General features: G+C 41.5%; 1 protein-coding gene across 1 annotated transcript; it reads right to left on the bottom strand.

The window, feature by feature from the left end:
* Positions 1 to 488: 488 nt before the first annotated feature.
* Positions 489 to 12,811, bottom strand: pgd (phosphogluconate dehydrogenase). Its single transcript, XM_080763555.1, has 13 exons — positions 12,692 to 12,811; positions 11,605 to 11,680; positions 11,307 to 11,486; positions 9,512 to 9,577; positions 9,288 to 9,406; positions 9,070 to 9,136; positions 8,824 to 8,958; positions 8,304 to 8,493; positions 5,714 to 5,844; positions 5,212 to 5,345; positions 3,791 to 3,890; positions 1,707 to 1,829; positions 489 to 1,005 (listed from the first exon to the last, which is right to left on the bottom strand). The coding sequence occupies exons 1-13, from the start codon at positions 12,697 to 12,699 to the stop codon at positions 886 to 888; spliced, it is 1,449 nt and encodes a 482-aa protein (XP_080619681.1). The 5' UTR covers positions 12,700 to 12,811; the 3' UTR covers positions 489 to 885.
* Between the last annotated feature and the right edge of the window lie 1,168 nt (positions 12,812 to 13,979).

The following is a 13,979-nucleotide window of genomic DNA, read 5'->3' as shown; positions in this document are numbered from 1 at the left end:
ACCCAACTAAAGGTGCGAGTATCACCCCCCCAAAAATATATATATTCCCCCCCAACCCCCAAATATGCTTCTATTGGTTTGTAGTCTTATTGGTTGGTTTGTAGTCTTATTCAGCAACCTGCCAGCACACAGGTGTGTGCGAATAGCTGAATACCAACAGAGGCATATGGGATTTCTTTCGCCCCTGATTTCATGATTAATAAAACTAAATTAAACGATAAACGATACAAATTGGCATTATTGAAGGGATAAAATAATTAATCAGCCTACTGTAATAATAGTTTCAGTTTTTGACTAGACAGGTCATATATATATATATATACACACACACACACACAGGGTATTACATAGCAAGATAGCAACCCACTCAAAACATGGTATGCCAAGTCAGGTGCTGCCCAATTTTACTCCTGGCTACATAAAGAGTAAAACACACACAATCCTGTTGCACCTGGCTAGGGAGTAAGAACCATACAAGCGTATTATAAAGGGATTGAAGTCTTTATTTAGCCTAATACAGTACAGTGCAATGGTTCACCTTTTGAACTCTGAGCCAAACGTGACTGGTGACGACTAACTTGATAGCCCAGACCATCGCCCGTTTGCCACCTTGTTTACTGACTGGCAAGAAAAATGCCCTATATCAGAACACATTCCATTAATTCAAAGTGGTAGAGTACACATGTATACGTAAAATGATTCCACTTCATAAATAAAATAGTAACAATATAATTTTGAGTATTTCAATAAAATACAAGTTGTACTTTATATATTCAGGCTTTTCTGGAGAGAAGGAATGTGTAATGGAAATTCTTTCGTAGGCAGCTGCCCATGGTCTTCAGTTGTTTATCATTTTATTTTGCAGACTAGATGTGGAATTCCACCTTAGGCATTGTAGGAAGAAGATGACACGTTTCCACCAGTACCGGTCCAGTTGGTATGGATGAAGTGGCCAGGCTTGGACAGCAGCTCATATGTGTGTGCTCCAAAGTAATCCCTCTGGGCCTAAGGTGATTACAGAAAAGGTACCATTTTAATGATTGTGGATGATTTCCAAAGATTCCTAAATTCAGTTAGGTAGCCAGTTAGTTGCAGCCGGATACAGACAGACAAACAGGTGAGAAAGAAGAAACTGTCCCATAAGTTTCCTTTTTATGCTAATCCATGACAATACATTTCTTAAATTGGTTTTAAATGCGCTGAACAGGTTTTAAATAGACAGCTCAGCGTTGGTAAATCTGCTTAAGGATATAGAAACTCATACCTCACACACACAGGGCCCCATCTTGCACATCACCTTATCCCTTCATTATCTTTAACAGTTAAAAATCTGACACGTGAGTTTAGAGCTTGTAGTGTATATTGACAATTTTAAAATAAAAAATGCCAGCCTGGGCCGGTTTAGCAGTCCAGGCACCGTGGCTGGTAATCCAGCATGACAGTGTGTCGCAGGTTCGTGTCCCCCTCCCCCTGTCTACCTCTAGTGTACATCAATCAATTAAGGCAAAAAGCCCCAAAAAGATCTAAATTTAAAAATAAAATGCCTAATAAGATTAGCCATTTAGGGATAAAGCCCACTGTCTTAAATCCCCACAAGGACCAAAACAGACCTACTACTTGAAACAAGATCATTTTAATCTCATGCACTTCCCACAGTTAGCCATATGTTCAGACGGAGTTAGTTTTCCCACTATCAAGGGACTTACTTGGAGAAGGTTAGCTGGAAGCACAGCATGTCTATACCCATCATAGAAGGAAAGTGCCGTGGTGAAACAGGGCATGGGGATGCCATGCTGGACGCCTGTGCTCACAGTCCTGCGCCATGACTCCTATAGCAAGAATGGGAATAGACCAAAGCATGGTATCGATGCACGATGAATCAAATTAAACACCCCAAACCTACAGTATATTATAGCAGATTGCAATTAGGGATGTACCGACAATAGACTTATGAGTGCATTTAATTTTTTAAACGCATTGATATCGATGGTCCATCTGTCTGTAGTTCCTTCCTTGTTCATCCATCAGAGTTGATGATGACCATGGCACATCTCAATTTAGTTTGTAGTAAGAGCGCCATGTACTGTAGGAGGATACTTGACAATTCTTGTCATGTATGAGAATGAAGTTGTAATTAATAGACAGAGGAGATAGCGTGGCAATTTGAAGGTTTTCAGAAAACATAAGAATCAGCCTCATAGAATCAGCCTCAGGTCTAAATGGGAATTCTGTGGGGAGAAGTTTCACTTTCTACCCGACTCACTCCTCCTTGCGCTGTCATCGGACACATCAGGGTGATGTAGTCATAAAAGATATGATATGTATTGCACAGTGCTTGCACACATTGTATACACCACATTTTGTCTGTCATTGATTCATTGTAAGAAGTAACACTATATAATCCTCAAGGGGTTTGCAGTGACACGACATGACTTATGGATCTGGTCCGCTTTGTGTCCTGAATGCCAACCAGTGTTCTAAATCTCTGAAGCCTGATGTATACTTTAATAGGACGGGGTTGCTGGCTGAAAATGTATGACCTGTTGCTCGTTTACCTTATAGGGGTGAGACTAAAAGAAAATCCATATTTCGTCATGCTCCCTTTTACATCATCGACACACTATAATAAATAACTGACACACACACACACACACCTGTAAATTGAATTTGTACAGGAGATTATAACCTGGGAAATGTAAGATTTAGGAATAAATCTAAATGCATAATTCCTGATTAGTCTTTTTATGGGTATCTTTCTTCAGTTACAAGCTCACAACACATCACATGTGATGCAATGCAACTTGTAGATTGGCTATTTTTGCGTGACACCATTGTACACTGAAATATAAAATAGGGATTAAGTAGTTAATCATACCCATTACCAATTCATTTAATCAATTATAATAAAATTAAGTAATTGGTTTTAATATTAAAAAAAAAGACAATAGAATAATCGCAAAGAAAATAATCGATGGTTGCAGAACTATGGTTTTCTCCTCCTTGCAAGAGGAAATATTATTGACAAATTGCCTGTGGTGATTTGGGCATTCACCACTTCCTCCTACCTGCAGTGTTGTGCTATAGTTACTGAAAAGAAAACCAATAACTATACAGTAACATACTAGTTACTTAATTTCAAAAGTATCTGTTACTTTACCAATTACTTACACCAAAAAGTGAGTAAGTTAGTTATTTTATAAAAAGGAACAAAACTCCAGGCCATTAATGCCCTCATAGCCTTAATTTCAGTACTGTTGATAATGATACCGGTGGTTATTTTGGGTGGGCGGGCTACAAGAGACCATTATACTAAGTTATATCAAAGAACACCACCACAAGTATAGGCTAGCGAAAAGTGAACATTGTATGTGCAGATAGCTGCTCTTGCAGATCGTTTAGAAATCCACACACGCACGCACGCAAAAGTTGTCTGTGCTGCTTGGGTCTTAGTTAGTAACATAACTTCCATTGAAATGTTCTTTTCTTTGTGCTCGACAAAGTAGTGAGACTAGATCATATGGGACTATATAGCCCATTTGGAGAAACTTTGCCACCGCCATGACAATCTTATTCAGTAACACGGCAGCACGCATCTACCCCGCACTACACTGCAGGCAGCGGCAAAAAAAAAGAAGAAATAGACTCGTTCAGTATCTAGCCGAGACTACACGAGTGGTAACGGAGTTAATTAAATTTAAAAATATATATATATATATATATACACACACACACGTTACTGTAACGGCGTTACAGTGACGCTGTGTTATGTCCCAACGTGCCAGGTGCCTACCTGGCACTCTTGTACTGCATTAGTGAAGAAGTCGTCCAGCAGCAGGTTCTGAAGGTCATGGTCCCTGTCGAACGCCTCCTTGATCTTCCCCAGGAAGACACTGATGGAGGTGGGAAAACACATGTTATCCAACACAGTAGCAAAAAATATGGATTTTCCACCACAGGGGGAAAAAAGTGAGATTACAGTGCTTTTTGTCCCATCTCAAAATCTCTTTATAACAGAACCCAGTTTTTTTCCTCTTACAACTGTGAGATGGGGAGTAAACATTGAATTGCATGTAAAGCTAAAAGGAAAAACCTTTACATTCAGTAGTGGAAATGGGCTTCTATCGAAAAAAAAGGAAAAATAAAAATCATAGTCATTACAATTACTAGTGTATCAAAAAATCATTGTCCATTAAACTTAACCTTGCAGAATGTACAGTACTAAACTTCAAATAAGCACATCGGGCACATTGCCCTTTGAAACTAGTTTCAGAACAGATTATGAGAAGTCATTATGGAGTGTCCCATTTGTTTTAGGTTTATGCAACACACCTGCCAGGTTGCACAGTCTGTATAGAATATATTTCAGAATCAGATACTTCCCCATTCCCCTCTCATTCTCATTTGACAGGAAACCTCATCACTTCTTTTTTGCCACTTTCTCAATAAGGATTACAACATACTGCAGCTGGTTCTCTATCCAACACCTATTTGATGATTATAAATCTGGCTAATGAGGATTTTACAGTGATTAGTCAAAGTCCTACTATTTGTCACATACGTTACCACAGTGACATTTGTTCGCCGCATTTGACCCATCTCTTGGAGTGGTGAGCCGTAGCCGTGCCGTGCCCGGGAATCATTTGTAGTTTATCTCACCCCCCAATCTAAAATATTAGCCTTTGTATGAAGCCCCCAGTTTCAGGGCGGACACTAACCACAAGTCCACTGTCTGGTATATGTACATACTGTATATAGGGAATATACACTAGGTACAATTACATTTAGCTACCAGTTCTCTTACAAACCAATTTATGGAGCCAGTTGTTGTAGAGTAACCTTAACTCATTTATACCTGGATAAATATATGTGCCGGCTTCAAAAAGTTCAAATGATGCTTCTTACCAGGCGCCCCTCACTTTATTATTTATACATTATATTGAATAAAGGTTTTTCAGACAACACATTTAGAATTGGCCTCGGGTCCAAGCGGGTTAAATTGATACAAAATCATAATTATCAAACAGCATCAAAGTGAATTATATTCAGACTAATTTCCCCACTCATCAAACCTTCTTCAGACCACATGACCATAGTTTCACCATCAGTAGTAAGTAAGGGACAGCTGTTGACAGAGGTTGCACAAGACAGAGGACAAAGTGTGGTGTGATGTGAAGAAACCGTGTGCCCCAGCCAGGGTTCACTGTACTGTACCTTCTGATGATGCACCCTCCCCTCCACATCAGAGCGATGGCACCGTAGTTAAGGCTCCAGCCAAACTCCTTGGCTGCCTGTCTCAGTAGCATGAAGCCTTGGGCATAGGAGATTATCTTGGAAGCATAGAGGGCCTGGGGGAACAAAAGAGAATGTATTAGTTTGTTTTTTTAAAGAGGGAAACTGTAGCATTTTTACTCTGTTGTGCTTGAATCTGTACACTACAGATTACACAGTTCTTCCTTACTTAACTTGGTTTTCAAATATGCTTTGTATGGTCCTGTTAATATTAACCTTGCAGCGATATTTTAAAAAGATGCATCCACTTATAACTGACCATCAACGGCTAAAGATTGGACAGGGAACACAAGCCATTATTAGACCCTAGGGCATCTAGTTTGAGGCCAATGTCAAGTTTCCTCAAGTATCCCAAGTGAGCCTAAACAGTGCTGTGGATGTGGCACAATGTGCACGTTTGACTAAGACCCTCTGCCTTTCCTACCTTTCTGATGTCCTCCAGGAAGGTAGTCTTGCTACCACTGAACTTGATTCCCTGGGGCCCAGACAGGCTCTTGCTGGCCTGCACTCTCTCATCCTTCAGAGAAGACAGACATCTCGCAAAGACAGCCTCCCCTGAGAGACACAGACAAGAAGAGTTGCATGGATTGGAGACAGGGTTAGTGCATCACATGTTGTAAGAGCTGTACACAGCAGCTGTGCACTCTGCCAAGCAGACAGTTTGAATGAACAGTGAATTGTAATTACTAAATCATATATATATATATATACACACACACACACACACACACACACACACACACACACACACAGTACACACTTTTCTTGCTTTCTTATTTGTAACTTTTATATTTCACATGTATGCATTCAACAACACTGTTAAATAAATTACAATTTATGAGTTGGCAAAATAAAAGGCATTGTATTAGTAGACGACTAAGTAAAATTCCTTGTTTTCCCCCTACCATTGCCTTGGTAGGATCATTAGCTCCCCAATGTCATGTGACATGTCAATGCACAATTTGCACATGCGGTTAAATATTGAGGTGCGAGAGGCTGTGTGTGAGATTGTAAAGACACGCACGCCCGCAGATGGGGGGGGATTAGCCTTTCCGAAATGTATTATCATTCTTCCTTCCTGGTCTGCTCATTCATAAACCTGATTGTCTGGAGGAAGAAGCCATTTCTCAGCACAGTGCCCGTGGCTTTGTGACTGCGAAGCCACTTTCCAAGCATCTCATGGCAAGCCAAAGCTTTGCATGACTCAATGGTTGGCCTATATTCCCTTTCTTCTTTCATAAAAGATACGCGTCACCAAATATGTGCCACCTCTCTGCCAAGACAAGGCTGACATCAAGTACCTTACGGGGCTGATGAAGTCCCAAGGTAAACACAATAGAAGTTCACCATGATGACTCAGCATTTTAAGCACAAGCAGACAGACTTGCCATCGCCACATTTACAAGGAAGTAAACGTCCACTGCATTAAAGGCCAGTTCCTGAACCACAATAGCACAGAAATTCAAACAGCAGGTACAGTCCTTTTTTCCTTCGATAGAATTTGTGAAATGTTAAAATGCCAGCAGAAATATGCAAGTAAGCATGACTTGCAAAAAAACCAAAAAAAAAGCTGTTACAGCTATAGGGTGCAACGACAAGAGAGGGACAGCGAGAGAGAGGGAGTGGTGACTGGTACAGCGTTGTGAAAAAGTATGATAGGAGGAAGAGAACATAGAATACATTGTGTCACAACAACCTATCGTGGTGTGGAATGTCATCCATACTGAGGGTTGAAATCCAGCCATGCAGACTGCTGAGCCTGCCTATCCACTTGCCATCCCATGGATACACACTGGCTCAACCCTCACACAATAGGCCCTTTTCTTCTGCCTCTATCTCTTCCTCTCATTTTAGATCCCCTGGCACCGACTCGTAATACTGGTAAGAGGCCATAAAAAGGGAATATCCCAACATTACAATTATTTTTAAAACATTGTGGCTACTACCGTTTGACCTTGTATGGTCCACTGCTGCTGATCGGACTTTTACAGTAAGAATATATTGTAGAGCAGTGAATAATATCACATCATATTTACTTTCTCATTCGACTCCAATAGAACTTACTGTAGTGTATGAAAGTTTCAACTGCGATAGATATAGAAAGGAGCCTAATTTATACTTCACAAAATGTGTCACTCACTAAAAATACATTTTGTGAGAGGCATCGTGGTTAAACAAATTTAAGGGTGCTTTAGGTGTGCAACTAGTCTCAAGCCATATATTCTCTAGGTCGTCCTCAGACGAGCCCTCCATCGTCAACCCGGTTCTCCATACATCTGGCCAGTTCATTGGTACTTTGCACTTCTGCATCGCTCTTGAGTACATCCATCCATATATTGAACTGTACTTTCCTGTGCTTTTTAATAAAGTAATCAATCAAGTCCACTGATCAGTCTCTTGGAGTTTACAAGACATAATGGCAGCCAAATAGTTTAGCAACCGTTGCTAAGGATGGCAAGCTTTTGACACCTCATAGCTGTCAATGAGGTTTTGCATGGCTGTGTTGTTGAACACGTACATAGCTTAACGTCGGAAAAGTTACACGACTGACCCACCCAGGTATTACCCACCGTAGTCTTAACGTGCATTACATGAAAGCTCCCGTTGGACGGTTGTTGAAGTTGATCGAGTTGGATACTGTTTTTACCTCATTTCCTAGTATTTCTAATTTATTGAAATAATGTCATGCACATCTGTCCAGTGCATAGCCTACTGCAGGCCTTGACAAAATTTTGAAGACATTTAGAAGCTCTTGCTACTGAAATGATTGATTTATATGGAGAAATCCTGTCATTTAACATACATCTCAATGGGTGAGAACTTTCCATCGCAGAGTGGAGTGGGTGGGGCTTAGCGAAGAGCTAATTACTTTGTTGACAGAATTACAGCACAACACATGTAGTGTACTGAAACATGGCCTCCGACTGCCAACAATGGCTAGCCAGGGAGGAAGAGAACAGGACAAATAGCTACTTCCTTGTCTAGAATATGGTAAACCAACTCCTCTCCCTTACCAATCAAGGTGACAGGTGTGCCATACTCCAAGGCTGAGATGGCAGTCCACTTCCCTGTCCCCTTCTGGCCGGCACTGTCGCGGATCTTTGGAAGTAGATGTTCCCCATCACAGTCCTTGTACTTCAGGATATTGGCTGTGATCTCAATGAGGAAGGAGTCCAATTCTGTCTTGTTCCAGTTGTCGAAAGTCTAAGTAAAGAAGTGAGAGTAGAGTTGTGAAAGAAGGCCAGGCAGGTGACGTATATAAACACGCCTACTCTGTCATTGCTCATACCTGACGAAGACCCACAAGGGTCTAAACCTTGTACCTGTCTGATTAATAAAGTGCATGGGAGCTGAGATCGGTGTGTGGACGTCCTTCCTTATAAACAGGCAGGTGACTTTACCATGGCATTTTATTTATGACTGTGTAAAACTGACAACAAGAAGGCTGTTGATATGAACAGATACAGTCAGTGCCGTGCCATGAATGGGGGGCATACAGTACAAGCCGTGTTCATAACCTTGTGACACTCTTACCTTTGCCATTTCATCATGGTCCATGCCCAGGACATCTTTCATCAAGTGGTAGGCCTCACAGCAGAGCTGCATGTCTCCATACTCAATACCATTGTGAACCATCTTCACAAAGTGACCTGCACCCTCGTCACCCACCTGTGTAAGAAGAAAAAAAAGTATAGAACCATTTTAAAAGATTATTTACCATCATCATCATGAGGAGGGCGGGAGTTACATAGTTCCACAACAACAAAGTACTTCACCGACCCAATCACAACATGGTGATGTTCCGACTTTGGCAGCAATGCCCTGGAAGATGTCCTTTATGTGTGGCCTGTGAGAGAAACAACAGTGCAGCAATAAGCTCACTGATTCAGTGTGGCACTCTCTGAATAGTAACTCTGCAATAAAACATTGTGTGACAACTTTGAGGCTTAATTGCCCCCCCCCCCCCCCCCCCCTCCGTAGAGTGTCATGTCTCTCACCAGGCTTCTATATGTCCTCCTGGCATCAGTGAAGGTCCATAGCGTGCGCCTTCCTCTCCACCACTGACTCCACTGCCCACAAATAGTAGATTCTTCTCCTTCAGACTCCTACACCGCCGCTACACACACACACACACACACACACACACAGTCAGAAAACACTATGCCGTAAACTAAAGCAGTAAAGACTAATGTCTTAGGTAAACAACATTTCTGTGACTTACTGTTGTGTCTCTGTATTCAGAGTTGCCCCCATCAATGATGATGTCCCCAGTCTCAAGAAGAGGAACCTTTGGTAAAACACACACAAAAAGCCATTTCAGGTATAATCAGTCAGAACTCAGAAGCTGCAATTCTTCCCTTAATATATCGCTCTCCAAGTACCACCATAATAAGTTAATAACCGAGGTTAAAATACAGAAGCATAGGCTGGATAGCCTATTTCAACCAATTGCTTGGTCAGAAGATCTACCTGTAGTAATATAAATATTTCATTCAGCTTTTATCTTTTTTGGGTGACTCCTCTGGCTTTCAGTCCTCTGTGTACCACCAGTGGTACTAGTACCAGTGGTTGGAAACCTGTTCTAGAGCACACCTTTACTGTATTATTATTTTTATTTATTTTTTAATCTCCATCTTATTATTATTTACCCAGGGTTAGCCCTGCACATAGAAATGCTTAGACAGACATACACATTAAAACCTGGGAGCTGACCAGTAGAACCAGTCTATACTGTTAGCCACTGAGCATCTCCACTGGAGCAGTTGGGGGTTCAGTGCCTTGCTCAAGGGCACCTCAGTGTTGACAGGTAGAGAGGGAGGAGTAAGTGGTGCCATTCACTTGCCCACCCAGGTTTTTCCTGACAGCCCGGAGAATCAAACCAGGAACCTTCGACAAGTGCACTCATCTAACCTTTAGGCCACTGCTGCGCCTAGAAACCTGATACATCTGGTGACATCTAAAACGCGGTAGAAATAATAATCCTTCTTTAGGGATAATATAGGGATAATATTTGTTTTTAAAGTAGTGGGCATAGTTTTGTCAGAGGCCATTAATGCTGCTGTTCACATCACCATCTGCATCAGTGGAAGTGCTGTAGGCAGAGATCTGCCCATGAGACAGATCTCAATTACCTGCCAAAATGTCAATGTACAGCATTTGCATTGTGGCTGGTGTAAATAAAACCAATTCCCAACCAATTTACAAGCTATACAATATTAACCCATTTAGACCCAAGGATGCATCAGGTATGGTTGCCCCTAAACCTTCTCGCCCCTCGACTTTTTCCCCGCCGACCACTCGGTCTGACGTTTCATGCATTCTTTATTTTGTTTTACTGAGAATAAGGTTGGAAATAAGTTTAAGGTTAGGCATAGTTTTACTGGGGTTAATTTTAGGTATAGGGTTAGGTTTAACCATAATTGACTTATGTTACTTTAGGAATACCAGGCCGCGCAGTTCCGCTGGCTGTACGTCCGGGGCGAGTTGGTAAAGGGGCGACTCGTTTACTCGATGTAAAAGCTCATAGCGTGGCACAAAGTGCACCTCAAATATTTGTTTCTGGGGGGGGTCCCTGGAACATCATATTTTCAGATGGGAGTCGCAGCCAAATACAGATAATTCTGTGTGTCCTTGACATGAAAAGGTTTGAGCACCAGTGATATGTATTTCAGAAAACTGTCAGGATTTGGAAGACTTGTAGAATCAGGTCTTAATGGGTTAAAGATGAAATGATCATGATCAGTAATGACTCATCATCACTCCACTGACCAGTTTATGATCATGATCAGTAATGACTCATCATCACTCCACTGACCAGTTTATCAATGGGTTAAAGATTAGATGATCATGATCAGTAATGACTCATCATCACTCCACTGACCAGTTTAAATGATCATGATCAGTAATGACTCATCATCACTCCACTGACCAGTTTAAATGATCATGATCAGTAATGACTCATCATCACTCCACTGACCAGTTTATGATCAGTAATGACTCATCATCACTCCACTGACCAGTTTATCGATGAAGTCGTCGACAGCCTGACCAGCCTTGACCAGCATCACAATCCTCCTGGGCTTCTTCAGCTTGGACACCATGTCCTTCAGAGACTCTGCACCGATCACCTTGGTTCCTTTGGCTTCGTTCTGCAGAAACTCATGCACCTTGGACACGGTTCTGTTGAAAGCACAGACCTGCGAAGGGTTCGGATGAAGGGGAAGAAATAAAAAGACCACGTTTAGACTGCATCCCATGGCTCAGGAGATGCACTCAATAAATGCTAAATGAGTATGACATGATTAAATAGCTTACCACAAAGCCATGGTCATCCATGTTCAGAATGAGGTTCTGGCCCATTACGGCCAGACCAATCAGTGCAATGTCTGCTCTGTGAGAGGAAGTATAAAAAAAAAAGAACATTTATAAATTGATGTATTGCAGAGGAGATGGAGGAAAGAGATATCGATATCTGCTCTGTGAGAGGAACTATAATCATATTTACAAATGAGTGTGTTGTGCATCTGGCACACCAACTTTAGCCTTTATTTACACCAGTATATAAACAAAGAAGAAACTTGGGTTTTCACAAAATAATGCAATTCATGTGCTCAATGACAAGAACATGTTTTGCTAAAATTGCTGTGTAATGTTGAAAAACATTAAACATCCTTATACTGCTATCATTTATTTGAGACACAGGGGTCCTGGCTTGCAGAGTCAAACATTGTCTTGGAGATGGAGGAATAATAATAATAATACCTGGGACTTATATAGCGCTTTCCTTAATACCCAAAGACGGATATCCAGTTAAATACTGTATATAGGTTGTTTTCCCCCTGTAGCAACGTATTCCACCTATTCAATCTCCCCCCCAAAAAGAGAGCCAAATGCCCAAATCCAATAAAAGCACCTGTCTGTTTGCACCATGGGTTTGCAGTGCACCCCCGACAAGACTCACTCAGGTGACGTCTATTCCCTTCCCCTACTCGCACGCACATACTAGGGCGCGATGATGTCACACTGTAGGCAAAAGTAATTCTCGCTAGTGGAACATTTAACTAAAATGTCAGTACGTAGAAAATTCAAACCCCTATTCGGTTTCATGGCATAGTCCTACGCATAATATCCATGGCTTTGAGTACAACGGTGTGCGCGTGTAACAGTCTGTATTCTGTAACCGTCTAGCCGACTACACATTTCAAAGTCTCACGTTACGTTCTCATGTCAAATGTCATCCATCGAAAGCTAAATCATACGCAAATCGGATACACAAAAAAGTGCAATTGACAGTGACACAGACGTGAGTTCAGTTTAATGTCAGTTTTACGTTCAGACTTAAAGACTCAAACATCAATCAACTGCACCGAAATCAAAGTGTAAAAAGTCACAGGGAACTTACTCAGCCATGTTGGTGCTCAATGGGTCCGCTGTTCGTCTTCAAATGACAGTTGCACGTACAAACCAATCCTCTTTTATTTATAAGAGGCTTCCTCTTCCCCCTCGCTACTTCCTCGTTGTTGATGTTCGGCTCCCATAGCCCGATGGCATCGTCGCACTGTAATTGGGCTAAATCATCTGGACGTATAACAATTAGCCAATCACAGTGTGACAATCTCCCTGGGATATGGGATATAGACTTCCCATTGAATTAACGGGGTGAAAACTCAACGGTTACGCCCATGCAAAAGTCTGCCTATCACCTGGCGTCAAAGAAGCTGTAGCAATATTGTTCGCGAGCTCTCATTGGTTCAGAAATCTGAGCAGAGATATCAGTTCTCCTGTTGGATAATCTCTGCTACTCAGATGTGATAGAGATAGACACACCCACCCACTAGCACAGTGTAGTATACAATCACGTGAACTATTACTAGCAATAGCATAGACATAATATCTATGATTCATTACTAGTATGTATGCAAGGATCACAGTTGAAATTGACACAACCACTTGCAAGTGGTTGCAAAACCACTTGCAAGTTGCAACAGAAACAGAACACCCAAATTGCTGCAACAGGGCCGCTGCAACTTCTCTCTGCTGCAGCAATCTCCATCATTGGTGTGGAGTGTGGACTGGGCGTTTAGGGATTGTGACTGCCCACGGCACGATTTTACTATTTTATGCATTTTCTATCATTATTAGTAATTCAATCAGTTCATGGTGTGAGTTCATGGTGGCACAGTCCAATTAGTGCAAGCAAGGATGCTAGTTTGAATCCGATCCTCTTCATGTATCCCAGACTCCCACTACACACAAGAAAATATCTCAGTGATTTTTCATGATGGCCAAAGTGGCCATAATTGGTAGGCCTATAACATGGTATTAACCATAGTACAACCTTTTCCATATTCTGCTGAGAGCCTGAAACACAGTTTATTTTTTATTTTCTTAGCAACTCATTTTTATGTGATTTAGTATAGCAGTGCATAACTCTTGGATAAGTGAAACCCTTTGATCATATCTGTCATTCTCTCACAGAGATCATTTCCACTCAATGAATAATTATGTCCGCTGGGCCGGAAGACTGACTTTATAGAAAACGTAATGTCCTCTGAGAGGCAATTTGTGGTACAGCACAGTAGGCTACACACAAAACATTTACATTTTCAAACTCAGATACACAGTGTTGCTGGTCGTCACACTAGTGCAGTGCCAGGAAGGTAATACATTTTATTATGCCACGCATTTCC

Source organism: Protomyctophum bolini (genome assembly GCF_963924005.1).
Source record: "Protomyctophum bolini genome assembly, chromosome: 5".
Classification (NCBI taxonomy): Eukaryota; Metazoa; Chordata; class Actinopteri; order Myctophiformes; family Myctophidae; genus Protomyctophum; species Protomyctophum bolini.
This window is presented reverse-complemented; position numbering and strand designations above follow the sequence as displayed.

Excerpts from the sequence above, each read along its gene's own strand:
- pgd (XM_080763555.1), bottom strand. Across the intron at positions 11,487-11,604 it reads TGGATGACCATGGCTTTGTG|GTCTGTGCTTTCAACAGAAC; the intron begins GTAAGCTATTTA and ends AACCCTTCGCAG. Across the intron at positions 8,494-8,823 it reads ACCATGATGAAATGGCAAAG|ACTTTCGACAACTGGAACAA; the intron begins GTAAGAGTGTCA and ends TTCTTTACTTAG.